The sequence below is a fragment of the Stegostoma tigrinum genome, chromosome 7 (assembly GCF_030684315.1).
Source record: "Stegostoma tigrinum isolate sSteTig4 chromosome 7, sSteTig4.hap1, whole genome shotgun sequence".
Taxonomy (NCBI): Eukaryota; Metazoa; Chordata; class Chondrichthyes; order Orectolobiformes; family Stegostomatidae; genus Stegostoma; species Stegostoma tigrinum.
In genome coordinates this window covers 5,380,182-5,406,198 of record NC_081360.1, presented here as the reverse complement: position 1 = coordinate 5,406,198, position 26,017 = coordinate 5,380,182, and the positions used below count along the sequence as shown (strand labels likewise).

Genomic DNA, 26,017 nt, shown 5'->3' with positions numbered 1-26,017 from the left:
AACCTGGATAAATGCGAAGTGATGCATTTTGGAAGGTCGAACTTAAATGCTGAATATAAGATTAAAGACAGGATTCTCAGCAGTGTGGAGGAACAGCGGGATCTTGGTGTTCAAGTGCATAGCTCCCTCAAAGTTGCCACCCAAGTGGATAAGGTTGTTAATGAAAGCTAAAACACCGTATGCTTTCTTAATGGAGATAGAGTTTAAGAGCCATGAGGTTTTGCTGCAGCTCTACAAAACCCTGGTGAGACCACATGTTGAATATTGTGTCCAGTTCTGGTCGCCCTATTATAGGAAAGATGTGGAGGCTTTGGAGGGGGTGCAAAGGAGGTTTACCAGGATGCTGCCTGGACTTGAAGGGCTTGTCTTACCAGGAGAGGTTGACTGAGCTTGGACTTTTCTCTCTGGAGAGAAGGAGGAAGAGAGGGGACCTGATCGAGGTGTACAAGGTAATGAGAGGCATGGATAGAGTCGATAGCCAGAGACTTTTCCCCAGGGCAGGATTGACTGCCATGAGGGGTCATAGTTTTAAGGTGTTAGGAGGAAGGTATAGAGGAGATGTCAGAGGGAGGTTCTTCACCCAGAGAGTTGTGAGGGCATGGAATGGTTTGCCAGTGGTCGTCATGGAAGCAGAGTCATTAGTGACATTTAAGCGACTGCTGGACATGCACATGGACAGCAGTGAATTGAGGGGAATGTAGGTTAGGTTATTTTATTTTTGGATTAGGATTAATCCACTGCACAACATTGTGGGCCGAACGCTCTGTACTGTGCTGTACCTTTGTGTTCTATTTTGCAGAGTTTTGGTACCCTTACCTAAGGAAGGATCAAGTTGCCACAGAACGAGTGCAATGAGTGTTCATCAAACTGTTTCCTGAGTTCACAGGATTACCCAAGTGACAACAGATTGTGGAGACTCGGCCTGAATTCTGTAGAGTTAGGAAAAATGAGAAGTGACCTCATTGAGACATACAAAATTCTAACACACTCAACATGGGATATGCAAAAAGGATGTTTCTCCTTGCTGGGTGTCTAAGACCAGGGAAGACAGATTAAAATGTAGGCCATTTAGGTCAGCTTTCCTGAAGAGTATTAGTGAACTGGATGAGTTTTCCAACAAGTCACATTGGATTAATGGTCATCAATAGACTCTGAATTCCAGACTTTTTTTATTGGATTCAAATTCCACCATCTGCTGTGGCAGGATTTGAATCCAGGTCCCAAGAACGTTAGCTAAGTTTCTGGTTGAACAGTTCAGCAATAATACCACTAGGCCATACCTCCCCTAAGACAAGTAATGTTGACAAGATCTGGACTTCACTTTAAATATGGGCCTACAAGAATATGAGAAATGGGGAGTAGGAGCAGGTGCATTTCGCCTGCTGTGCCATTCAACAGGATTGTGGCTGGTATTTACCTTAAAACTGTTTGCCCACACTATATCCATATCCTCTGGTACCTTTAATATCTCTTGGTTGAACATACTCTATGACTGATCCTCCACAGTCCTGTCTGTTGAGTATTCCAAAGATTCATCACCCACTAATTGAAGAAAGCCTTCCTTAATTCTGACCTAAATGGCCTACTTTTTATTCTTGTGCTCCTAAGATGATGCTTGGCCTGCTGTGTTCATCCAGCTCCACACTTTGTTATCTTGGATTCTCCAGCATCTGCAGTTCCCATTATCTCTGATACTTTTTATTCTGTCTTCTCTAGGTGGTATTTTCCAGTAATAGGATACAGTTGTCATTTAAAATAAAGCTGCGTCTATCATGCAATTTGACAATGTTATCTATGAATTTCAGTGTGAGTGCAATGCCAGATACGTAGGCTATATGTCCTGTGATCAGCTGATTTGAATCAAAAGGCACGTTTCTTCGCTTGCTCGAGTACAGACAGTACTTCATCACACTATTGATTTATATGTTGTCACCTGTATTGAAATGCAGTGAAGAGCTTTGTTTACGACCGGTATAGGCAGATCATAGTAAGCAAAAGATGTACGGATCAAAAGACTTGGATGCATACAGGTTACATTGCATAGGGCATGAGCTAGGTGAGATCAACGTTAGCAAGATCAGCATTATTTGAGTCTAGAGAGTTTATTCATCAGTCTAATAATAGCTGGGAAGAAGCTGTTCCTGAACCTGCTCGTGCATTGATCAGGCTTCTATATCTTCTGCCTGACAGAAGACGTAGGAGATCATTACCGGAGTGCGATGGGTCTTTGGTGATGTTGGCAGCCTTTCCATGGCAGTGAACCATGTAATTGGAGTCCATGGATAGAAGGTTGGCTTCTATGATGGTATGGGTTGTGCATACCACCTTCTGTGATTTATTTATGGTATTGCGCAGGGCAGTTGCCATCCCAGGCCATTAGGTACCTGCAGAGGTTGGTGAGTAACTTTATGGACATAACAAACTTCCTGAATTACCTGTGGAAGTGGAGGTGTTTGTGCCTTTTTGACTATTGCATCTACATGGGAAGTCCAGGACAGGTTGGTTATCATCAGTCCGAGGAATTTGATGCTTTTCACCCTCTTAGCCTCAGTTCTGTTAATGTAGATGGGGATATGTTCTCCTTACAGAAAGTCTAGTGTTAGATGTTATTCTCCAACTGGACAACACTTGCTAAACAATCTTGATTGCACTAGTAGTATACTGAAAGCCAATTAAAGATAATTAGTTGAACTTGTAACTTGGCTAATCTACATTTGCTAGAAGTGTATTACCTTCATATGCAGAGATCTGTTCTGTGCAAACAAAAGAAATATTTTCAAGCTTTGCACCTTTTTAAATGACCTGGGAGTGTGGGTAGCTGATAATTCCTTGTTGCTGAGTCCATTTTAACGCTTTGTCTTCTGCTGCAATATAAATTGGTGAGATTGTTTAAAATTTGACATTCTTGCTATGTCCTGATGAGTGTTGACAAAGTTTTTCTCTCATTTCAGCAATATTCAAGCTCTATGTATCGAGATATTACTAATAAAAGATAAATGTAACTTTTTTATAGGGCTTCTGAGCAACAGACTAATGTAGCCAATCAATGTGTACAACTTCATGGTGGATGGGGTTACATGTGGGAATATCCAATTGCTAAGTAAGTCTGAATCTGAGATAATTTGCAGTTGCTTCAATAATGTAGGTCTAGATGTAAAACAACATTTGAAGCCAAGCCATTTCACACTGCTACTATGTTGTGCCTACACTTGTGGTATTTTTCAATAATTCAATAACATGATACTGCTATTAGTCAAAACAAATTCAGTTCACCACTATAGGTCAATGTGTGTATTTGTGTGTTCAGTTCTCTCCCAGTCTCTTGAGTTCATTCTCACCCTTCCACTCTCATTAATTCCATCACTCCCACACTAACACACTGTCATTCTTGCTTTATCATGCACATCTACTTTTGCTCACCCTCATCCTCAATTTCCAATTTTGTTTCTCATCCTCACTTTTCACTGTCACATTTTTATTTGTGCTGGCTGTCAAATTTGTTCATTCACTCTGTCTCATGTGTAAACATTTACTCATGCACTTAAACTCTCCATTACTCTCTCACAGACATGATCACTCATTCTCTTACACTTTTCCCCTGGAACGAGTCCTCCTCAGGATCTGGAGATTAACACTGTTTAACACTACAACTTCCTGAGCCACACTGCTGCAAACACTATCCTCGTTGCCTCCCCTGTAGTCTTTTAGGAGGGCAGTGTCTGTGTGCGTCATGACGTGCATTGGTTACATCATCCAAAATGCATCCTGAGATAATAAAAATGGTACCATTGTCCTCTGCAGCCCTCCAGTGTCAGACTGCCTGTTTGCTGCATTTGATGTTGATAGGCTCAATAACGAGGAGCATACGTGGGAGAGAAACGACCTGTGTTGGGAGGGGCAGCACTTTGCAGTATCTTTCACTTCTTGGCCTGTATTTTGAGCACTGCTTTGCAGATCAAACACAATTGGTGTGCAGGCAGAGCGCAAGCCCTTGTGAGTCAAACACTGGTGTTTGGGCTATTTCTGAATACGTGCCTGGCCAGGTATATGTTGGACAATTCTGATTTAAAGCAATCTGGGAGCCATGTTGTAATGACATAAAAAGAAGTGGGCTTCAAATTACAACTATGATTTTAAAAAAAAGTTATCTTGAAAGAATACTTCAGGATTTGAGGTGATTTATATTTGTCAGAATTCAGCAACTTAGATGTGTGGTATTAATGAAGACATCACTTACTAACCCAGCTGGAATTAAAATAGTGGTCCACTCCGTGCAACAGAGGATAACTAAAAAGGCCATACGTGGAGAAAAAATGAGGTACGAAGGCGCACTGGCCAAAAATATAAAGGAGGATAGTAACTTTTTTTTTCTTTTCACATACCTAAAAAAGCTTTTAAGACTAAAATTGGGCCCTTGAAGACAGAAACAGGTGAATTTATTATGGGGAACAAGGAAATGGCAGAAGAGTTGAATAGGTACTTTGGATCTGTCTTCACTAGGGAAGACACAAGCAATCTCCCAGATGTTACAATGGCTGAAGGACCGAGGGTAATGGATGAACTGAAGGGAATTTATATTAGGCAGGAAATGGTGTTGGAAAGATTGTTAGGTCTGAAGGCTGATAAGTCCCCGGGACCTGATGGTCTGCATCCCAGGATACTTAAGGAGGTGGTTCTAGAAATCGTGGACGCATTGGTAATTATTTTCCAATGTTCTATAGACTCAGGATCAGTTACTGTGGATTGGAGGGTGGCTAATGTTGTCCCGCTTTTCAAGAAAGGAGGGAGAGAGAAAACAGGGAATTATAGACTGGTTAGCCTGATGTCAGTGGTGGGAAAGATGCCAGATGTAATTATGAATCATTTGGATAGCAGTAACAGGATAGGTCAGAGTCGGCATGGATTTACGAAGGGGAAATTGTGCTTGACTAATCTTCTGGAATTTTTTGAGGATGTAACTATGAAGATGGGCAAGGGAGAGCCAGTGGATTTAGTATACCTGGACTTTCAGAAAGCCTTTGATAAAGTCCCACATAGGAGATTAGTGAGCAAAATTAGGGCACGTGGTATTGGGGGCAAAATACTGGCTTGGATTGAAAATTGGCTGGCTGACAGGAAGCAAAGAGTATGGAATGGCAGGCAGTGACCAGTGGCATTCCACAAGGTTTGGTCCTGGGACCGCAGCTATTTACAATATACATTAATGATATAGATGAAGGCATTAAAAGTAATATTACCAAATTTGCTGATGACACAAAGCTGGATGGCAGGGTGAAATATGAGGAAGATGTTATGAGAATACAGGGTGACTTGGACAGGAGAGGTGAGTGGACGGATGCATGGCAGATGCAGTTTAATGTGGATAAATGTGTGGTTATCCACTTTGGACAGGAGAGGTGAGTGGACGGATGCATGGCAGATGCAGTTTAATGTGGATAAATGTGTGGTTATCCACTTTGGTGGCAAGAACAGGAAGGCAGATTACTATCTAAATGGAGTCAAGTTAGGTAAAGGGGAAGTTCAATGAGATCTGGCTGTTCTTGTACATCAGTCATTGAAAGCAAGCATGCAGGTACAGCAGGCAGAGAAGAAAGCTAATGGCATGCTGGCCTTCATAACAAGAGGAATTGAATATAGGAGCAAAGAGGTCCTTCTGCAGCTGTACAGGGCCCTGGTGAGACTGCACCTGGAGTATTGTGTGCAGTTTTGGTCTCCAAATTTGAGGAAGGACATTCTGGCTGTTGAGGGAGTGCAGCGTAGGTTCACAAGGTCAATTCCCAGAATGGCGGGACTATCATATGTTGAAAGATTGGAGCGACTGGGCTTGTATACACTTGAGTTTAGAAGGATGAGAGGGGATCTGATTGAGATGTATAAGATTATTAAGGGATTGGACAATCTGGAGGCAGGAAGTATGTTTCCGTTGATGGGGGAGTCCAGAACCATAGGACACAGTTTAAAAATAAGAGGTAGGCCATTTAGAGCAGAGTTGAGGAGAAACTTCTTCACCCAGAGAGTGGTGAATATATGGAATGCTCTGCCCCAGAAGGCAGTGGAGGCCAAGTCTCTGGATAGTTTCAAGAAAGAGAGAGCGCTCTTATAGATAGTGGAATCAAGGGTTATGGGGATAAGGCAGGAACAGGATACTGATTGTGGATGATCAGCTATGATCATAATGAATGGTGGTGCTGGCTTGAAAGGCCAAATGGCCTACTCCTGCACCTATTGTCTATTGTCTTAAGGTAATAAGTGAAGTATGCACGATGACTTGGTCTGACGTCCCTATCCTCTGCTCTCTGAACTATACCCAAGGAACTGGATTACATCTGAGACAGATGACATCACTTCTTGATAGACATTTTGTTAAGTACCCCCTTTATTCCCATAATATGTTTTAAGGGAAAACCATGTATAGATTCATATCCTGATCTATTTGATAAGTGATGGTTCCATCATTTTTAGAAATAACATTCCTGTCAATAATAGGAGTAAATATGAGGGAGATATTTAAAAACTTATTTACTAGTTAGTTTGGAGAATTGGCAAGTGGACGACCATTACTTAAATTTATGATCCGCACCCATTAATCATACACCATGAATCTTATGTTACCTTTTTATTTCAGGTCTTTTGTGGATTCCCGTGTTCAGCTGATTTATGGTGGTACAAATGAAGTAATGAAGGAGCTTATTGCTCGAGGAATTACAAGTGACTGATGAAATGTTGGGAAAATAGGATCTGCAATGTCACTGTTTCTGTTGAAGTACCTTTGCATCTGAAAACGTATACCGTTTACCTATTAAATTTATGCAAAACTGAGAGAAATCTGTATAAACTACAAGGAATTTTAGAAATGAGAAATTGAATATTGATAAGAGAAAACAATAGATTTTTTAAATGTGATTCCTGTTTCAATGCAGAATCCATATTGTGTGGCTTAGATATGTGCTATTTCCTTTTAAATTTCCCTTTGTTTACTTGCTGTTTCTGAAACTGTGATGGCCACAGCTCATTCTGTTGTTGGCTTGAACAAAACAAACCTGTCCATGAATTTATTGTTGAGGCAGCAAACCAGAACACAGTGGTAGTGTTTCCATTGGAATGGTTAACCTGTTCAACTAAGGTCGGCATTCATTTTGAAGAAAGCGGGGACAAGTTAACAATGTTCCAGTGAACTTTTTAACTTGAGTTTTGTTTTTTTGTCCATTTTTATATGTGCACTTTCATTTTAAAATGCTAATGGACACTGATCTGATACAACTGTAATAAATTTAAATATTGGTACTCAGAATGTGGCAGAGAGTATTGACTTAAAGCTGTACAGCATAACATTGCTTCGCTTGGTGTAATATTTGAATTGAAATGAGTATTTGCCGATATAATCACGCATTGAGTAATTACGCCATTCATTGTAGTCTATTGAAATCTCAAAGCTCCCAATAGCTGACTTGAGGTAAATAATGTATTAGTTCAGTGTCCCTTAGAGTGTGTCTTACTGGCTACCATGTTTACCATCCAGTTTGTACCTCTTATCCAAGAAGGGGCAATCCGCCGCTGTTCTTGCTCCTAATCGCTGTCTAGAGACTCTTGTTGGGAAGTGTGTTTGTATGTGAAATGTATTCTGTATTGTAGCTTGCATGTTGATTTTTGCATACCAACAATGTCTAGGCTCACACCTGAAGAATGGTCCTGTGAGTGAGTTACTGAAGGGAGAACAGCATCTGTAGAACTACAGCTTGGAGAGAAACAAAATCGGCAATTAAAAAAATATAATTTTCCAAAATGCTAATGGGTTCCTTAGACAGCATGGGATACATTTGTTCCCAGAAACAGGTAAATTGCAGTGTCAATAAATTGTCATGCCAGTGTCATAATTCATAATTTCTAACTGCAAAAGAATGTACTTGAATTCATATATTTGAACAAATTGATTTTCATATCAATAAATTTCAATATATTCAACAGATTTCAATTTAATATTGTCTTTTTTTGTTATATTCACTGTAAAGTTAGTCTTTGTATTGAGTCAGATTGACAATAAGGAATGGAGACATTCTAGTCTCTACACTATTCCAGATAATAAAGATTAGAAACTGAGATAATGAATGTTCTGGTATCCAATATGAATTTTTGTGACTAGATGCATAAAAGAGAAGTTTTAAAATAACCTACTTTAAATTCCATGAACACATTTTTCATAAACACTTTTGACGATCTGCTTAAAAACTAAAGCAAATTATGTACTTGTGTTCTAACTCCAAATTGAAATTCTGCTTCTCACTCAGGAATTGGATTATTTAAAAATTACATTAAAATCAATTAAATAATTTATGATGGATTAATTTAGGACTAACTGAATTGTTGTTTGGAGGATGTGATCAGCAGTATGCAGCAAGGATCACTGCTGGGTCCACTGATTTTCATCATTTATGGAAATGATTTGGATGTGAATATAGGATGTGTGGTTAGTAAGTTTGCAGATGACACCAAAATTGGTGGTGTACTGGAGACGTTATCTCATAGTACAATGGGACCTTGATCAGATGGGCCAATGAACTACTGTATAACTCTCCGTACACTTCCTTTTGGAGATGGTTTGCTCTATTGATTTTCGACCATCAGTGAGGGGAGATTATCTTTTGAGTGTGTTGTAAAGTAAGTTGCTTGATTTTTCTCAAAATATTGTCACGTAGTAAAATTTATGAAGCCAATTTAACATTGGTGTTACAGGTCAATAAATATGTAAATGTATAAAGTTACAGTGGCAATTTACTCTTTGCTCTTTGAAAAGATTGGATCTGTTTCAGTTGTTCCCATATTTATGGTGTGAAACTGAATGAGGAGTTAATACAGGCACCAAGTGACTGACTTGAGTCTTTGTTTTATTTGACTGAGCAACTATAGACTCAGAACAAGTTAACAAATGAGCTCTGAATTTCAATTATCTTTTTGGCACTTGACCAGGAGAAAACCACTAGATGTTATGCATATGATCTGATTCTTCCTTGATGTTTTTAACCAGAACTCTATATATTCCAGTTTATTCCAATAAACTTTAACCTCCTTTCTTATCAAGAATCTCTTTGACCCTGCTTTAAAATTTTCAAAGCTTCTGCATCCACTGCTCTTCAGGAAGAGAATTGCAAAGGTACTCAATCTTCAGAGAAAAAGGAATACCTCTGTGTTAATTGCATGACCCCAAATGTTTAAACAGTGACCTCTTGTTCTAAATTCCCCAACCAGAAGAACTGCCCTCTCCACATCCACCCTGTAAAGCTCCCTCTCAGGTATGTTGCATGTTTCAATCAAGTCACCTCTTAGTCTTCCAAACTCCAGTAGTTACAAGTCTAGCCTGTTCAACCTTTTCTTCTTAAGACAACCTGACTATTCCAGGCATTAATCTATTAAACTTACCCTCAACTACTTCAAAAGCAGTTATATCCATAAATAATAAGAACATATTGCAAATAGTATCTGAGATGTAGTCTCAGCAATGCCCAATAAAATGGAAGCATAGTCTTCCTACTTTAGCGTTCACTTCTTCTCACAATAAACAAAACTATTGTAACTGCATACTGAAAGATCCCCTTGCATCTCAGCACTCTGCAAACTCTCATTATTATGTAATATATACTATAATTTACTCATTGTTCCTGCCAAAATTTAAGAAAGAAAAATGAGTAGAAAGAAGCCCTTTGGCCCATCCTGTTTTGAATCGATTATCAAGTACCTGTCTAATCTCATCTAATGCCATTGCCCAGCTTTTGTATGCTGTGTTACTTCAGATATTCATTTAAACACTTAATCATAAAATCCCTTCAGTGTGGAAACAGGCCTTTCAGCCCAACAAGTCCACACCGCCCTTCTGAAAAGCATCCCACCCTGACTTATTCTCCAACCCCTGCCTAACTCACCTAACCTAAATATCCCTGGACACTACAGGCAATTTAGCCTGGCAAATCCACCTAACCTGCACATTTTTGGACTGTGGGATGCTTTGATGGTTCAAATTACCCAGCAACCACTGGATGAATATTTCTCCTTGAATCCATCTAAACTCCAGCCCTTGCCTTAAATCTATGCCCCCTAGTAATTGACCCCTCTACTAAGGGTAAAGGTTTATTCCTATCAACCCTACCTATCCTCCTCATGATTTTGCATACCTCCGGTTCCATAGAACAGTACAGCACAGTACAGGCTGTTTGACCCACAACGTTGCACCAGCCTATTATCCTCCTTAGATCAATCTACCCTGTATACCCTACATTTTACAATCCTCCATGTGCCTATCCAAGAGTTGCTTAAAAGTCACTAAAATATCTGACTCCACTACCACTGCCGGCAGCACATTCCACACACCCACTGCGCTCTGTGTGAAGAACCTACCTCTGACATCTCCCTTATACCTTCCTCCAATCATCTTAAAATTACGTCCCCTTGTAATAGTCATTTCCGCCCTGGGGGGGGGGAAAGTCTCTGACTATCCATTCTATGCCTCATCATCTGGTACACCTCTATCAAGTCATCTCTCATCCTTCTTTGCTCCAATGAGAAAGGTCCTAGCTCCCACAACCTTTCCTCATAAGACCTGCCCTCTAGTTCAGACAGCATCCTGGTAAATCTCCTCTGCATCCTCTCTAAAGCTTCCTATAATTATTTCCCATAATTGGGTGATCAGAACTGAACACAATATTCCAAATGTGGTCTAACCATAGTTTTATAGAGCTGAGGCATAACCTCACGGCCCTTAAACTTAATTCCCCTGCCAATGAAAGCCAACACATCATACACCACCTTTACAACCCTATCAACTTGGGTAGCAACTTTAAAGGATCTATGGATGTGGGCCCTCAGAATTCTCTTCACTGCTGAGAATCCTGCCATTAACCCTGTATTCTGCATTCAAATTTGACCTTCCAAAATGAATCACTTCACAGTTTTCTGGGTTGAATTCTATTTGCCACTTCTTTGCTGAGATCTGTATTCTGACAATGCCCCACTGCAACCTATAATAGCCCTCTATGCTGTCCACAACTCCACCAACCACCTTGTTATTGGCAAACTTACTAACCCACCCTTCCACTTACTCGTCCAAGTCATTTATAAAGATCACAAAGAGCAGAGGTCCCAGAACAGATCCCTGCGGAACACCACATCAAGCTCCAGGCTGAATACTTTCCATGTACTACCACCCTTTGTCTTTATTGGACAGCCAGTTTTGTATTCATACAGCCAAATTTCCCTGAATCCCATGGCTCCTTACTTTCTGAATGAGCCTACCATGTGGAACCTTTTTGAATTCCTTGCTAAAATCCATATACACCACATCCACTGCCCTACCTTCATGGATGTATTTTGTCACATTCTCAAAGAATTCAATAAGGCTTATGAGGCATGACCTGCCCCTCTCAAAGCCATGCTGATTATTTCTAATCAAACTGTGCTTTTCCAAATTATCAAAAATACTATCTCTCAGAATCCTCTCCAATAATTTGCTCACCACAGAAGTAAGACTGTAATTTCCAGGATTATCCCTATTCCCTTTTTTTAAAACAAGAGAATGGCATTTGCCACCCTCCAGTCTTCTGGTGCTTCTCCAGTGGACAGTGAGGATGCAAAGATCATTGCCAAAGGGCCAGTAAACTCTTCTCTTGCTTCCCCTACTAACCTTGGGTATATCCCGTCTGGCCCAGGGGACTTACCTATCATGTTTTTCAAAATTTCTAGCACATCCTCCTACCTAACATCAACCTGTTTGAGCATATCTGCCTGTTTCATGCTGTCCTCACAAACATCAAGATCCCTCTCACTGGTGAATACTGAAGGAAAGTATTCACCAAGGACCTCCCCTACTTCTTCTGACTCCGCACACAAATTTCCTCCACTATCCCTGATTGGCCCTACCCTACCTCTGGCCATCCTCTTGTTCCTCACACAAGGACAGAAAGCCTTGGGGTTTTACTTGATCCTACCCGGCAAGATTTTCTCAAACCCACCTCTAGCTCAAACCCGCAGACAAGGGTGGCGCAGTGGTAGTATGGCGTACTGACCTCTACATCGCCGAGGCCAGACGCCAACTCTCCGACACCACCTCCTACCGCCTCCTCGATCATGACCCCACACCCGAGCACCAAACCATCATCTCCAACACCATTCATGACCTCATCACCTCAGGGGACCTCCCACCCACAGCCTCCAACCTCATTGTTCCCCAACCCCGCACAGCCCGTTTCTATCTCCTTCCCAAAATCCACAAACCTGCCTGCCCTGGTCGACCCATCGTCTCAGCCTGCTCCTGCCCCACCGAACTCATCTCCACCTATCTGGACTCCATTTTCTCCCCTTTGGTCCAGGAACTCCCCACCTATGTCCGTGACACCACCCACGCCCTCCACCTCCTCCAGGACTTCCAATTCCCTGGCCCCCAACACCTCATATTCACCATGGACGTCCAGTCCCTGTACACCTGCATTCCGCATGGAGATGGCCTCAAGGCCCTCCGCTTCTTCCTGTCCCGCAGGCCCGACCAGGCCCCCTCCACCGACACTCTCATCCGCCTAGCGGAACTCGTCCTCACACTCAACAACTTCTCTTTTGACTCCTCCCACTTCCTACAGACTAAGGGGGTGGCCATGGGCACCCGCATGGGCCCCAGCTATGCCTGCCTCTTTGTAGGTTACGTGGAACAGTCCATCTTCCGCACCTACACAGGCCCCAAACCCCACCTCTTCCTCCGGTACATTGATGACTGTATCGGCGCCGCCTCTTGCTCCCCAGAGGAGCTCGAACAGTTCATCCACTTCACCAACACCTTCCACCCCAACCTTCAGTTCACCTGGGCCATCTCCAGCACATCCCTCACCTTCCTGGACCTCTCAGTCTCCATCTCAGGCAACCAGCTTGTAACTGATGTCCATTTCAAGCCCACCGACTCCCACAGCTACCTAGAATACACCTCCTCCCACCCACCCTCCTGCAAAAACTCCATCCCCTATTCCCAATTCCTCCGCCTCCGCCGCATCTGCTCCCACGATAAGACATTCCACTCCCGCACATCCCAGATGTCCAAGTTCTTTAAGGACCGCAACTTCCCCCCCACGGTGATTGAGAACGCCCTTGACCGCGTCTCCCGCATTTCCCGCGACACATCCCTCACACCCCGCCCCCGCCACAACCGCCCCAAGAGGATCCCCCTCGTTCTCACACACCACCCTACCAACCTCCGGATACAACGCATTATCCTCCGACACTTCCGCCATTTACAATCCGACCCCACCACCCAAGACATTTTTCCATCCCCACCCCTGTCTGCTTTCCGGAGAGACCACTCTCTCCGTGACTCCCTTGTTCGCTCCACACTGCCCTCCAACCGCACCACACCCGGCACCTTCCCCTGCAACCGCAGGAAATGCTACACTTGTCCCCACACCTCCTCCCTCACCCCCATCCCAGGCCCCAAGATGACATTCCACATTAAGCAGAGGTTCACCTGCACATCTGCCAATGTGGTATACTGCATCCACTGTACCCGGTGCGGCTTTCTCTACATTGGGGAAACCAAGCGGAGGCTTGGGGACCGCTTTGCAGAACACCTCCGCTCAGTTCGCAACAAACAACTGCACCTCCCAGTCGCAAACCATTTCCACTCCCCCTCCCATTCTCTTGATGACATGTCCATCATGGGCCTCCTGCACTGCCACAATGATGCCACCCGAAGGTTGCAGGAACAGCAACTCATATTCCGCCTGGGAACCCTGCAGCCATATGGTATCAATGTGGACTTCACCAGTTTCAAAATCTCCCCTTCCCCCACTGCATCCCTAAACCAGCCCAGTTCATCCCCTCCCCCCACTGCACCACACAACCAGCCCAGCTCTTCCCCCCCACCCACTGCATCCCAAAACCAGTCCAACCTGTCTCTGCCTCCCTAACCGGTTCTTCCTCTCACCCATCCCTTCCTCCCACCCCCAGCCGCACCCCCAGCTACCTACTAACCTCATCCCACCTCCTTGACCTGTCCGTCTTCCCTGGACTGACCTATCCCCTCCCTACCTCCCCACCTACACCCTCTCCACCTATCTTCTTTGCTCTCCATCTTCGGTCCGCCTCCCCCTCTCTCCCTATTTATTCCAGTTCCCTCCCCCCATCCCCCTCTCTGATGAAGGGTCTAGGCCCGAAACGTCAGCTTTTGTGCTCCTGAGATGCTGCTTGGCCTGCTGTGTTCATCCAGCCTCACATTTTATTATCTAGCTCTTCCAAGTCCATTCTTCTGCTTCTTCCTGGCCACCTTGTAGGGTCTGGTGCCCTGTCCGATCCATGCTTCCTCAACCTTAAGTAAGCTTAATTCTTCCTCTTGACTAGCTGTTTACCATGTCTTGTTATCCAAGGTTCCTTCACTTTACCATCCTTTCCTTGCCTCAGCGGAACAAACCTATCAAGTATCCGTAGCAACTACTCCCTAAACAACTCCACATTTCTATTGTGCATTTTCCTCAGAACATCTGACCCCAATTGGTGCTCTGTAGTTCTTGCCTAATAGCATTGTAATTCCACCTCCCCCAATTAAACACTTTCCAATACCGTATGCTCCTATCTCTGTCCATGAGTATGGTGAAGGTCAGGGTTGTTGTGATCGCTATCACCCAAATGCTCTCCCACGGAGAGATCTGACACCTGACCTGGTTTGTTGCCAAGCACCAAATCCAATATGGCCTCCCCTCTAGTAAGCCTATTCACATATTGACAGAAATCCTTCTTGGCCACACCTGACAAAATCTGCTCCATCCAAACTATTTGCACTTAGGAGGTTCCAGTCTGCATTAGGGAAGTTGAAGTCACCCATGACAACAACCCTAATACTTCTGCACCTTTCCAAAATCTGTCTCCCAATCTGTTCATCAGTGTCTTTGTTGCTATTGAGGGGTCATATAGAAAACTCCCAACAAAGTGACTGCTCCTTTCCTGTTTCTGACTTCCACCCATAGTGACTCAGTGGAGAAACCCTGCTCCACGACCTCCCTTTCTGTAGCTGTGATACCATCCCTGATTAGCAATGCCACTCCCCTACCTCTTTTACCTCCCTCCCTATTTCTTTTGAAACATTTATACCCCGGAACATCCAACAACCACTCCTGCTCCTGTGTTATCCAAGTCTTTGGAATGGCCACACCACTGTAGTTCCAAGTACTGATCCATGCTGTAAGTTCAACACCCTTATCCCTGACACTTCTTGCATCAAAGTAGGTACACATCAACCCATTGCACTGACTACCACTTTGCCCTATCAACTGCTTATCCTTCTTCATAGATTCTCTGCATGCTCTGTCTATCTGTACAGCAGTTACCCCATGCTCTGATCTGTAGCTCCAGTTCCCATCCCCATGCCAACCTAGTTTAAACCCTCCTGAAGAGCTCTAGCAAACCTCCCACCTAGGATATTGGTGCCTCTCCAGTTCAGGTACAACCCGTCCTTCTTGTACAGGTTTCACCTTCCCCAGAATGTATCCCAATGATCCACAAACCTGAAGCGCTTCCTCCTACACCAGCTCTGTAGCCAAGTATTCAGCTGCGCTCCCTCTCTGTTTCTAGCCTCACTAGCCTGTGGCACTGGCAGTAATCCTAAGATTACTACTCTACCTGTCCTGGCTTTCAGCTTCCATCCTAACTCCCTGTAATCACTTTTTAGGTCGTCATCCCATTTCCTACCTATGTCATTGGTACTGATGTGTACCACAACTTCTGGCTGCTCTCCCTCCCCCTTAAAAATCCTGAAGACATCCCTGACCCTGGCACCCAGGAGACAACGTGTCATCTAAGAGATCCCTTGTAGTATTCTTTGCTCTGAGGAAAACAACCCACACCTTCCTAATCTCTCTTCATAGCTGAATCACTCCAGTTCAGGCAACATCCTGGTGAATGTCCTGTGCACCCTATCCCATGCAATCACATCCTTCTATTGTGTGATAACCAGAATTGCACATATTACTTCAGCTGAGGCCTAACTAACATCATCTGCAGCTCCATCACAACCACCCTGCTCTTGAATTCAATCTCTTGACCAATAAAGGCAAGTGTCTCATATGTTGTCTGAATTACCTATCTACCTGTCATGTTGCTTTCAAGGATCTATGGATAAGTACTGAGGAAAGTTGGTGTGTATGTACACTAGTCCCTTTTGGTTAATAAAATGTGAGGCTGGATGAACACAGCAGGGCAAGCAGCATGTCAGGAGCACAAAAGCTGACGTTTTGGGCCTAGACCCTTCATCAGAGAGGGGGATGGGGAGAGGGAACTGGAATAAATAGGGAGAGAGGGGGAGGTGGACCGAAGATGGAGAGTAAAGAAGATAGGTGGAGAGAGTGTAGGTGGGGAGGTAGGGAGGGGATTGGTCAGTCCAGGGAAGACGGACAGGTCAAGGAGGTGGGATGAGGTTAGTAGGTAGATGGGGGTGCGGCTTGGGGTGGGAGGAAGGGATGGGTGAGAGGAAGAACAGGTTAGGGAGGCAGAGACAGGTTGGACTGGTTTTGGGATGCAGTGGGTGGGGGGGATGAGCTGGGCTGGTTGTGTGGTGCAGTGGGGGGAGGGGACGAACTGGGCTGGTTTAGGGATGCAGTAGGGGAAGGGGAGATTTTGAAACTGGTGAAGTCCACATTGATACCATTAGGCTGCAGGGTTCCCAGGCGGAATATGAGTTGCTGTTCCTGCAACCTTCGGGTGGCATCATTGTGGCAGTGCAGGAGGCCCATGACGGACATGTCATCTAGAGAATGGGAGGGGGAGTGGAAATGGTTTGCGACTGGGAGGTGCAGTTGTTTGTTGCGAACTGAGCGGAGGTGTTCTGCAAAGCGGTCTCCAAGCCTCCGCTTGGTTTCCCCAATGTAGAGGAAGCCACACCGGGTACAGTGGATGCAGTATACCACATTGGCAGATGTGCAGGTGAACCTCTGCTTAATGTGGAATGTCATCTTGGGGCCTGGGATAGGGGTGAGGGAGGAGGTGTGGGGAGAAGTGTAGCATTTCCTGCGGTTGCAGGGGAAGGTGCCGGGTGTGGTGGGGTTGGAGGGCAGTGTGGAGCGAACAAGGGAGTCACGGAGAGAGTGGTCTCTCCGGAAAGCAGACAGGGGTGGGGATGGAAAAATGTCTTGGGTGGTGGGGTCGGATTGTAAATGGCGGAAGTATCGGAGGATGATGCGTTGTATCCGGAGGTTGGTAGGGTGGTGTGTGAGAACGAGGGGGATCCTCTTTGGGCGGTTGTGGGGGGGCGCGGTGTGTGACGGATGTGTTGCGGGAAATATGGGAGATGCGGTCAAGGGCGTTCTCGATCACTGTGGGGGGAAAGTTGCGGTCCTTGAAGAACTTGGACATCTGGGATGTGCGGGAGTGGAATGTCTTATCGTGGGAGCAGATGCGGCGGAGGCGGAGGAATTGGGAATAGGGGATGGAATTTTTGCAGGATGTTGGGTGGGAGGAGGTGTATTCTAGGTAGCTGTGGGAGTTGGTGGGCTTGAAATGGACATCAGTTACAAGCTGGTTGCCTGAGATGGAGACTGAGAGGTCCAGGAAGGTGAGGGATGTGCTGGAGATGGCCCAGGTGAACTGAAGGTTGGGGTGGAAGCTGTTGGTGAAGAGGATGAACTGTTTGAGCTCCTCTGGGGAGCAAGAGGCGGCGCCGATACAGTCATCAATGTACCGGAGGAAGAGGTGGGGTTTGGGGCCTGCGTAGGTGCGGAAGAGGGACTGTTCCACGTAACCTACAAAGAGGCAGGCATAGCTGGGGCCCATGCGGGTGCCCATGGCCACCCCCTTAGTCTGTAGGAAGTGGGAGGAGTCAAAAGAGAAGTTGTTGAGGGTGAGGACGAGTTCAGCTAGGCGGATGAGGGTGTCGGTGGAGGGGGACTGGTCGGGCCTGCGGGACAGGAAGAAGCGGAGGGCCTTGAGGCCATCTGCATGCGGAATGCAGGTGTATAGGGACTGGACGTCCATGGTGAAGATGAGGTGTTGGGGGCCAGGGAATTGGAAGTCCTGGAGGAGGTGGAGGGCGTGGGTGGTGTCACGGACATAGGTGGGGAGTTCCTGGACCAAAGGGGAGAAAATGGAGTTCAGATAGGTGGAGATGAGTTCGGTGGGGCAGGAGCAGGCTGAGACGATGGGTCGACCAGGGCAGGCAGGTTTGTGGATTTTGGGAAGGAGATAGAAACGGGCCGTGCGGGGTTGGGGAACAATGAGGTTGGAGGCTGTGGGTGGGAGGTCCCCTGAGGTGATGAGGTCATGAATGGTGTTGGAGATGATGGTTTGGTGCTCGGGTGTGGGGTCATGATCGAGGGGGCGGTAGGAGGTGGTGTCGGAGAGTTGGCGTCTGGCCTCGGCGATGTAGAGGTCAGCGCGCCATACTACCACTGCGCCACCCTTGTCTGCGGGTTTGATGGTGAGGTGGGGGTTGGAGCGGAGGGCTGCTCGTTCTGCGGGAGAGAGGTTGGAGTGGGTGAGAGGGGTGGAGAGGTTGAGGCGGTTAATGTCTCGACGGCAGTTGGAGATAAAGAGGTCGAGGGAGGGTAGGAGGCCTGGGGGTGGTGTCCAGGAGGAGGACTTGTGTTGGAAGCGGGTGAAGGGGTCAGTGGAGGGAGGGTTGGGTTCCCGGTTGAAGAAGTAGGCATGGAGGAGAAGACGTTGGAAAAACTGCTCTATGTCCCACCGTGACTGGTATTCGTTGATGTGTGGTTGTAGGGGGACAAAGGTGAGCCCCTTGCTAAGGACTGACCGTTCGTCCTCAGTCAGTGGGAGATCTGGGGGGATGGTGAAGATGCGGCAGGGTTCAGTGTGACTGTCTTCTCTGGGGTTGCTAGCTGTGGAGTCCCTTTTGATGTCAGGACAGGTGAATAATGTGGTTAAGAAGGGTTATGGAGTATTTCTCACTATTAACTGAGGCATGACGTTTAAGAGCAAAGTCATTAAGCTGGAACTGTATAAGATGTTAGTTCAGCCACAGCAAGAATTTTGTGTGTTGTTCTGAAATCCACATTTATAAGAAGAATAGAATAACACTGGAGAGGATGCAGAGGAGATTTGTCAGGATGTTGCCAATTATGAAAAGAGATAGGACATATGGGGTAACAAGGTGTAGAGCTGGATGAACTCAGCAGGCCAAGCAGCATCAGGAGGAGCAGGAAAGATGACATTTTGGATCTGGACCCTACTTTAAAACAGAGGAGGTTGAGAGGGGACATTATGAGGGGCATAAATAGCATATACAAGAAACTTTTCCCTTAATGGAAGGATCAATAACCAGAAGTCATAGATTTAGGGTAAGGGGCAGAAGCTTTATAGGAGATGTGAGGAAAAATATTTTCATTCAGAGGGTGTTAGGAAGCTGGAACCCACTGCATGTGATGGTAGCAGAGGCAGAATCGCACATAACATTTGCAACGTTAAGGCATACAAGGCTACGAGCCAAGAGCTAGAAAATGGGATTTAAAAAGATTAGGTGGTTATTTTTGTTCAGTGTGAATGTGGTGGACTGAAAGACCTTAGTTTTTGCTAAAACTATACAAGGTATGAGTCATGCTCCAGATGAATTTTACTTCCCTTATCTAAAGAATGATGTACTGATATTGGAGGCAGTCCAGAGATTGTTCACAAGGCTGATATTGGGTATGGAGGGATCATCATATGAAGACAGGTTGAATAGATTGGACCTCTACTTGTTAGATTGGAGAATAATGAGAAGTGACATAGTGAAACATATAATAGGGATTTGACAGGGGAGTCCTTGTCGAAGAGCCAGGACCAGAGAACATGATCCCAGAATAAGAGTTTGTGCAATTAAGACAAAGATGAGGAGGATTTGCTTCTCTGAGGTTAATGAATCTATGTAATTCTTTATCTCGGAGGACTGTTGATGTTGCATCATTAAGTATATTTAAGGCTGAGATAAATTTTTAATCTGCAAGGGAATCAAGGGTTATGGGGAAAAGGCAGGCAGGTTGCGTTGAGGATAATCAGATCAGCTGTGATTTCAATGACTGGCAGAACAAAGTTGTCCACGTCTGGTCCTACATTTAAGAAACCCTGTGACTCAATGTCAAAATGGCTTCTTTTGTATCTTGCTTTCTCAAAGTCCATTACCATGGCAACATGAATTGCACAGGCCTTGTATCCAGCTACAGGTGCTGCCATGTTAAGTGCCCAACCATCATTCATCTCGGAAATGAATAGAGAGTTTAAAGCACAACTGTCTACAATTCAAAATTTTCAACATCTTTTTGGAATTTGGGAGTCATTCTCCATCCACTATTAGTTCGCAGACTATTGCCATTGTCTCAAAGTGTAAACACCTTCTTCTCAGTGAAACAATCTGTTCTTTCATTATGAACACACAAGCTTGTTGTTAAGCAGATTTCAGGAAAGATCACATGGGCCGTTCATTTTGTCCCAAAACATAACAACAAATAAATTGTAATAGTATCTTGTGGAGGCAACACATACTTGGAAGTTGATTTGGGGTAAAATACGTTTATCAGTCTTTGCATCAGATTCAGATTACTACCCAGAAACAAGACTGTTTTAAAATTAAGTGTTGGGAATGGAAGTTATTAAAAATTGTGTTTCTTTTGATAAGTCTAAAGCCATTAAAATTAAATGAAACAAATTATTCTGTTTTGTACCGTCAGTTTTGCACTTCACAGCAATTTCAAGATGGAACGATTACTTATTATGCAAATAAAATTGATACTGCTCCAATTGTAATAGAAAAAACAGAATTTCCAATGAACTAGCACTTTGTTCTCAAATGCATCTTAAATTGTTGAGCACTGTTAGTAATATAATGTGATTGTTTGATACTGAATTTAAGTCATATAGTTTAAGATTTTCTCAATTTATATTGCTTCAGTTACATGATTTAATAAGATACACAACTGTTAAGTGAGTCTGCAAGGCATAGACAGTAGGAAAACTGGATGTGAGTTTTCAGACGTTTCGTCACTTTTTTTTTGAAAAAAAAATACTCTATTCATAAGATGTACAAAAAATAAAACATATTTATACACCTACCCAGTCATGCAAGCCGCTCTGGGTTACCCAGGGAGTACATACACCAACTAAAAGGAAAAAAAACAAAGAAGCAAAAAACAAAGCAAAGAAAATACCCCGGCAGTCGTCACCCTGCACAGTCCCCGTTGGCCCCCTGACCAGTTGGGGAAGACGCAAGCTGGGCCCAGTTACCAGATAGGGCCCTTTTTTCCATTCTGGACGAGGGGTTTCATACCGTGGCCTTTCCCCACTGCGCCTTGGCAGCGGCTGCCCCAAGCTTTAGCGTGTCCCTCAGCATGTAGTCCTGGACCTTGGAGTGCGCCAGTCTGCAACACTCGGTCGGTGTCAGTACTTTCAGCTGGCAGACCAGCAAGTTGCAGGCAGACCAAAGAGCATCTTTCACCGCATTGATGGTCCTCCAGGCGCAGTTGATGTTGGTCTCGGTGAGCGTCCCGGGAAACAGGCCGTAGAGCACGGAGTCCCATGTCATGGAGCTGCTCAGGACGAACCTCGACAAATACCACTGCATCCCCCTCCAGACCTCCTGCGCATAGGCACACTCCAGAAGGAGGTGATCGACAGTCTCGTCCCCCCCGCAGCCACCTCGAGGGCAGCGTGCGGTGGTGCAGAGATTCCGGGCATGCATAAAGGATCTCACTGACAGAGCCCCTCTCACCGCCAGCCAAGCAATGTCCTTGTGCTTGTTTGAAAGTTCTGGCGATGAGGCATTCTGCCTAACGACTTTGGCAGTCTGCGTGGGGAACCACACGACGGGATCCACCCTCTCCTTTTCCCGAAGGGTCCCGAGGATACTACGTGCTGACCACTGCCTGACGGCCTTGTGGTCAAAGGTGTTTCCTTTCAAAAATTTCTCCACGAAGGACAGGTGGTACGGAACGGTCCAACTACTCGGAGCGTTCCGCGGCAACGAGGCCAGGCCCATCCTTCGCAACACCGGGGACGGTAGAACCTCAGTAAGTAGTGACACTTGGTGTTTGCGTACTGAGGATCTACGCACAGCTTGATGCAGCCACACACAAAGGTAGCCGTCAGGGTGAGGGTGGCGTTCGGTACGCCCTTTCCCCCATTTCCCAGGTCTTTGTACATGGTATCTCTGCGGACCCGGTCCATCCTCGACCCCCAAATGAAGTGGAAGATGGCCCGGGTGACCGCAGCGGCGCAGGTCCAGGTAATAGGCCAGGCCTGCGCCACATACAACAGTACCGAAAGCCCCTCGCACCTGACAACCAGGTTCTTACCCGCGATGGAGAGGGACCGGAGCGTCCACCTGCCCAGCTTCTGCTTAAATTTGGAGATACGCTCCTCCCAAGTCTTAGTGCATGCCCCAGCTCCACCAAACCAAACACCCAGCACCTTCAGGTAGTCTGTCCTGACGGTGAAAGGGATGAAGGAGCGGTCGTCCCAGTTCCCAAAGAACATGACCTCGCTCTTACCCCTATTGACTTTGGCACCCGAGGCCAGTTCAAACTGGCCGCAGATGTCCAACAGCCTACTCACCGACCGACGATCGGTGCAGAAGACGGCGACATCATCCATGTACAGGGAGGTCTTGACCTGAAGGCCTCCGCTGCCTGGGATAGTCACGCCCTTCAGGCTCACGCCCTTCCTGATAGAGGCGGCGAAGGGCTCCACACAGCACACGAACAAGGCAGGAGAGAGCGTGCAGCCCTGCCTGACTCCAGATCTAACAGGAAAACTGTCTGATTCCCACCCGTTGATCGAGACTGCGCTAACGATGTTGGCGTAGAGCAGCCGGATCCAATTGCGGATGCCCTCCCCGAACCCCAATTTGGAGAGGACGTCTCTCATGTAAGCATGAGAGACCCTGTCGAAGGCCTTCTCCTGGTCCAGGCTGTCGAGGCAGGTGTCCACCTGCCTGTCCTGTACGTAGGCGATCGTATCCCTGATGAGCGCGAGGCTCTCAGCGATCTTCCTGCCCGGCACAGCACAGGTTTGGTCAGGGTGAATCACTGACTCCAGGACAGACCTGACCCGGTTGGCAATGACCTTGGCCAGGATTTTGTAGTCCACGTTCAAAAGTGAAATGGGACGCCAATTCTTAATTTCTTCCCTCTCCCCCTTCCTCTTGTAAATGAGGGTGATGATGCCCTTCCTCATGGACTTGCACATTTCCCCTGCCCGAAGCGCACTATCGTACACCTCCAGCAGGTCCTGGCTGACCAGGCCCCACAGAGCAGAATACAGCTCGACCGGTAAGCCATCACTTCCGGGAGTCCTATTCCTCTGCAAGGACATGAGGGCTCTGGCCAGCTCGTCCAGGGATATTGGCCGGTCCAGCCACTCCCTCGTGCCATCGTCTAAGACCTCCGTGATAGACGACAGGAACGACTCGGAGGCCGTGCTGTCCGTGGGCTTCGTGTCGTACAGTCCGGCATAGAAGGATCTGCTGATCCTCAAAACGTCGGGCCGAGACGACGTCACCGAGCCGTCGTCCTCCTTCAGCCGGCTCAGCACAGAGCTCTCTTTGTGCACCTTCTGAAAGAAGAAACGCGAGCACGTCTCGTCCTGCTCCACAGAGCGGACCCTGGACCGGAAGATTATCCTGGAGGCCTCCGCGGCGAAGAGCGAGGCTTGCTGGCCCCTCACCTCGCGGAGGTCCTCTGTGACATCGACCCCCATCAACTGCAGAAGGAGCAGGTTCTGCACCCTTTTCTGGAGTCGCGACAGCTTTCCCCGCCTCTCTCTTGCCTTCTGAACACCCTTGAGGACAAAGAACCTCTTGATGTTCTCCTTCACCGTCTCCGACCAGTCGCCTGGAGACTCAAAGAGGGGTTTCACGGTTCTCCAACCGGTGTACTCCCTCTTAAGCTCCTCGACGTTCTCTGGGGTCAACAGAGTCGTGTTGAGCTTCCACGTCCCCTTGCCAGCTGGCTGGTCGTCCTGTAAGTGACAGTCGGCCAACAGGAGGCAGTGGTCAGAGAAGAACACCGGCTCGACACCAGTGGATCTGACCGAGAACGTCCGTGACACAAACAGGAAGTCTATCCTGGAGCGTATAGACCCGTCTGGCCGCGACCAGGTGTACCTCTGCTGCGCTCCGTCTGCAGGGGTGCTGAAGACGTCGAGCAGCTTGGCGTCCTTCACCGTGCCCATCAGGAATCTGGACGTGACGTCCAGTTGAATCCCCCCACCCGCTGTCCCCACGCCGGATCTTCCATCTGCATCAATGATGCAGTTGAAGTCTCCGCCTAGGATGACCGGCCTGGACGTAGCCAGCAGGGGTGGAAGCCGCTGCAGGACGTCCAACCGCTCACTCCGTACCACTGGGGCGTACACGTTGATCAGCCTCAGGGGAGCATTCCTGTAGGTGATGTCAGCCACTAGGAGGCGCCCCCCCACCACCTCCTGAACTTGAGAGATGGTGAAGTTGTGCCCCCGCAGCAGAATAGCCAGGCCCGAGGAGCGACAGTCGTTACCCCCCGACCAGATCGAAGGCCCACAGGTCCAGGCGCCGGACCATTTCCCGTATCTGCCGAGGTGCGGTATCCCACACTCCTGCAGAAACAGGAGGTCCGCCTTGATGGTGGTCAGGTAGGCCAACGTGAACACACATCTCGCGGTTGACTTGACGCTGCGCACATTAATGCTCGCAATTCGTACCCCCATTGTGGGCAGTGACCGCAGTACCGTCCCCAAGTCCAAGGTCCAGCCCCTCCATCTGTCCCTTCATGCCCATTGCCCGGGCTAACTGCTGGACGCTCTCTGGGCTCAGGAAACCGTCTGTGCTGCCTTCCGGGTGGCATCCCCCCACCAGGGGTGCGGAGGCAGGAGGGTCCGGCTCCGGATCAGGCTGGGGACTTGCTGTTTCCTCCTTCCCGCCTGGAAGTTCCGGGGGGCCCTCCAGTGCTCCAGCGGCACTTGACTGGGTGTTGGAGTGAGCCTCAGGACGCCTCCCGTCACCTGGAAGCGGGGTGCTGCTTTCCTTCCCCCTCGAGACCTTTAACTTCTGCTTCGGGTGGGCCCTCTCCGAATCTTCCTCGTCAGAGGAGCTCTTATAGCCCCCCTGTAGCTGCCTCTTCCCTCCTGATTGTTGCGGTTCCTGGGCCCGTCGACGCACCTTCCTCCTCGCTTTCCGGACTGTAGTCCACTCCCCTGGGTTGCCTGTCGCCGCCTCCATTGGCTCCGGGTTGTCGGGGGGGATCGGAGCCTGCAGGGGTGCTTTGCTGGCCTCGGGCCCATCCTGCAGGGCCGGGCCCTCCTGCACGGCCTGGCCCTCCTGCACATTAGTGGGGTCCTTGCTGGGCCCTGGTGCCTTCCTCTCCTCCGGGGGGGCTGGCCCCGCATTTCCCCTGCCGGCGACCTGGGCGTAGGTGGTACCCCGCCGCGGGCATGCCCTATAGAAGTGGCCCGCTTCCCCGCAAAGGTTGCAGCTTCTCTCTCGTGGGCAATCCTTTGCAAGGTGTCCCTCCTCCCTGCAGATGGTGACTTTGCAGTCGGCCGCCATGTGACCTGACCTACCACAGGCATGGCAGACTTTAGGTTGCCCTGCATAGGTCAGGTAGCCCCTGCTCCCGCCGATCGCAAAGCTGGACGGTGGGTGTGCGACATTCCCGTCTGCGCCCATCCTCAGCGTCACCTTGACCTGCCTCTTACTCGTCCAGATGCCAAAGGGGTCCACGATGTCAGTTAGGTCCCCTTCCACCTTCACATACCTTCCGAGGAAGGTCAGGACATCAACTGCTGGCACATGCGGGTTGTACATGTGTACAGTCACCATACGGCTCCTCTGTGCTGGCATCACAAACAGTGGGACAGCGGTCAATACAGAGAGGGGGCCCTCACCTCCTTTCTCCTTGAAAACCTCCAGGAAGCGCTCGCAAAGCTTGGCACTCTGGAAGGTCACATCGTAAAAACCCCCTCCGGGGAAATCCTGCAGGCAGTAAATGTCCGCAGCTGCAAACTTACAACAGTCCAACAGGACCCTCTTCACGAAGAAGGTGCGGTCCAC

The 26,017-nt window shown here is 47.3% G+C and overlaps 1 protein-coding gene across 1 annotated transcript in view; it reads left to right on the top strand.

Annotated features, from left to right (window-relative positions):
• acadl (acyl-CoA dehydrogenase long chain) overlaps positions 1-7,901 on the top strand; it is an 85,977-nt gene extending 78,076 nt beyond the window's left edge. Inside the window, exons 11-12 of the mRNA XM_059647641.1 lie at positions 3,014-3,100; positions 6,626-7,901. Of these exons, the coding sequence (XP_059503624.1) occupies positions 3,014-3,100; positions 6,626-6,716 (178 nt within the window). The 3' untranslated portion in view covers positions 6,717-7,901. The remainder of the gene's footprint in view (positions 1-3,013; positions 3,101-6,625) is intronic.
• The last annotated feature ends 18,116 nt before the right edge of the window (positions 7,902-26,017 follow it).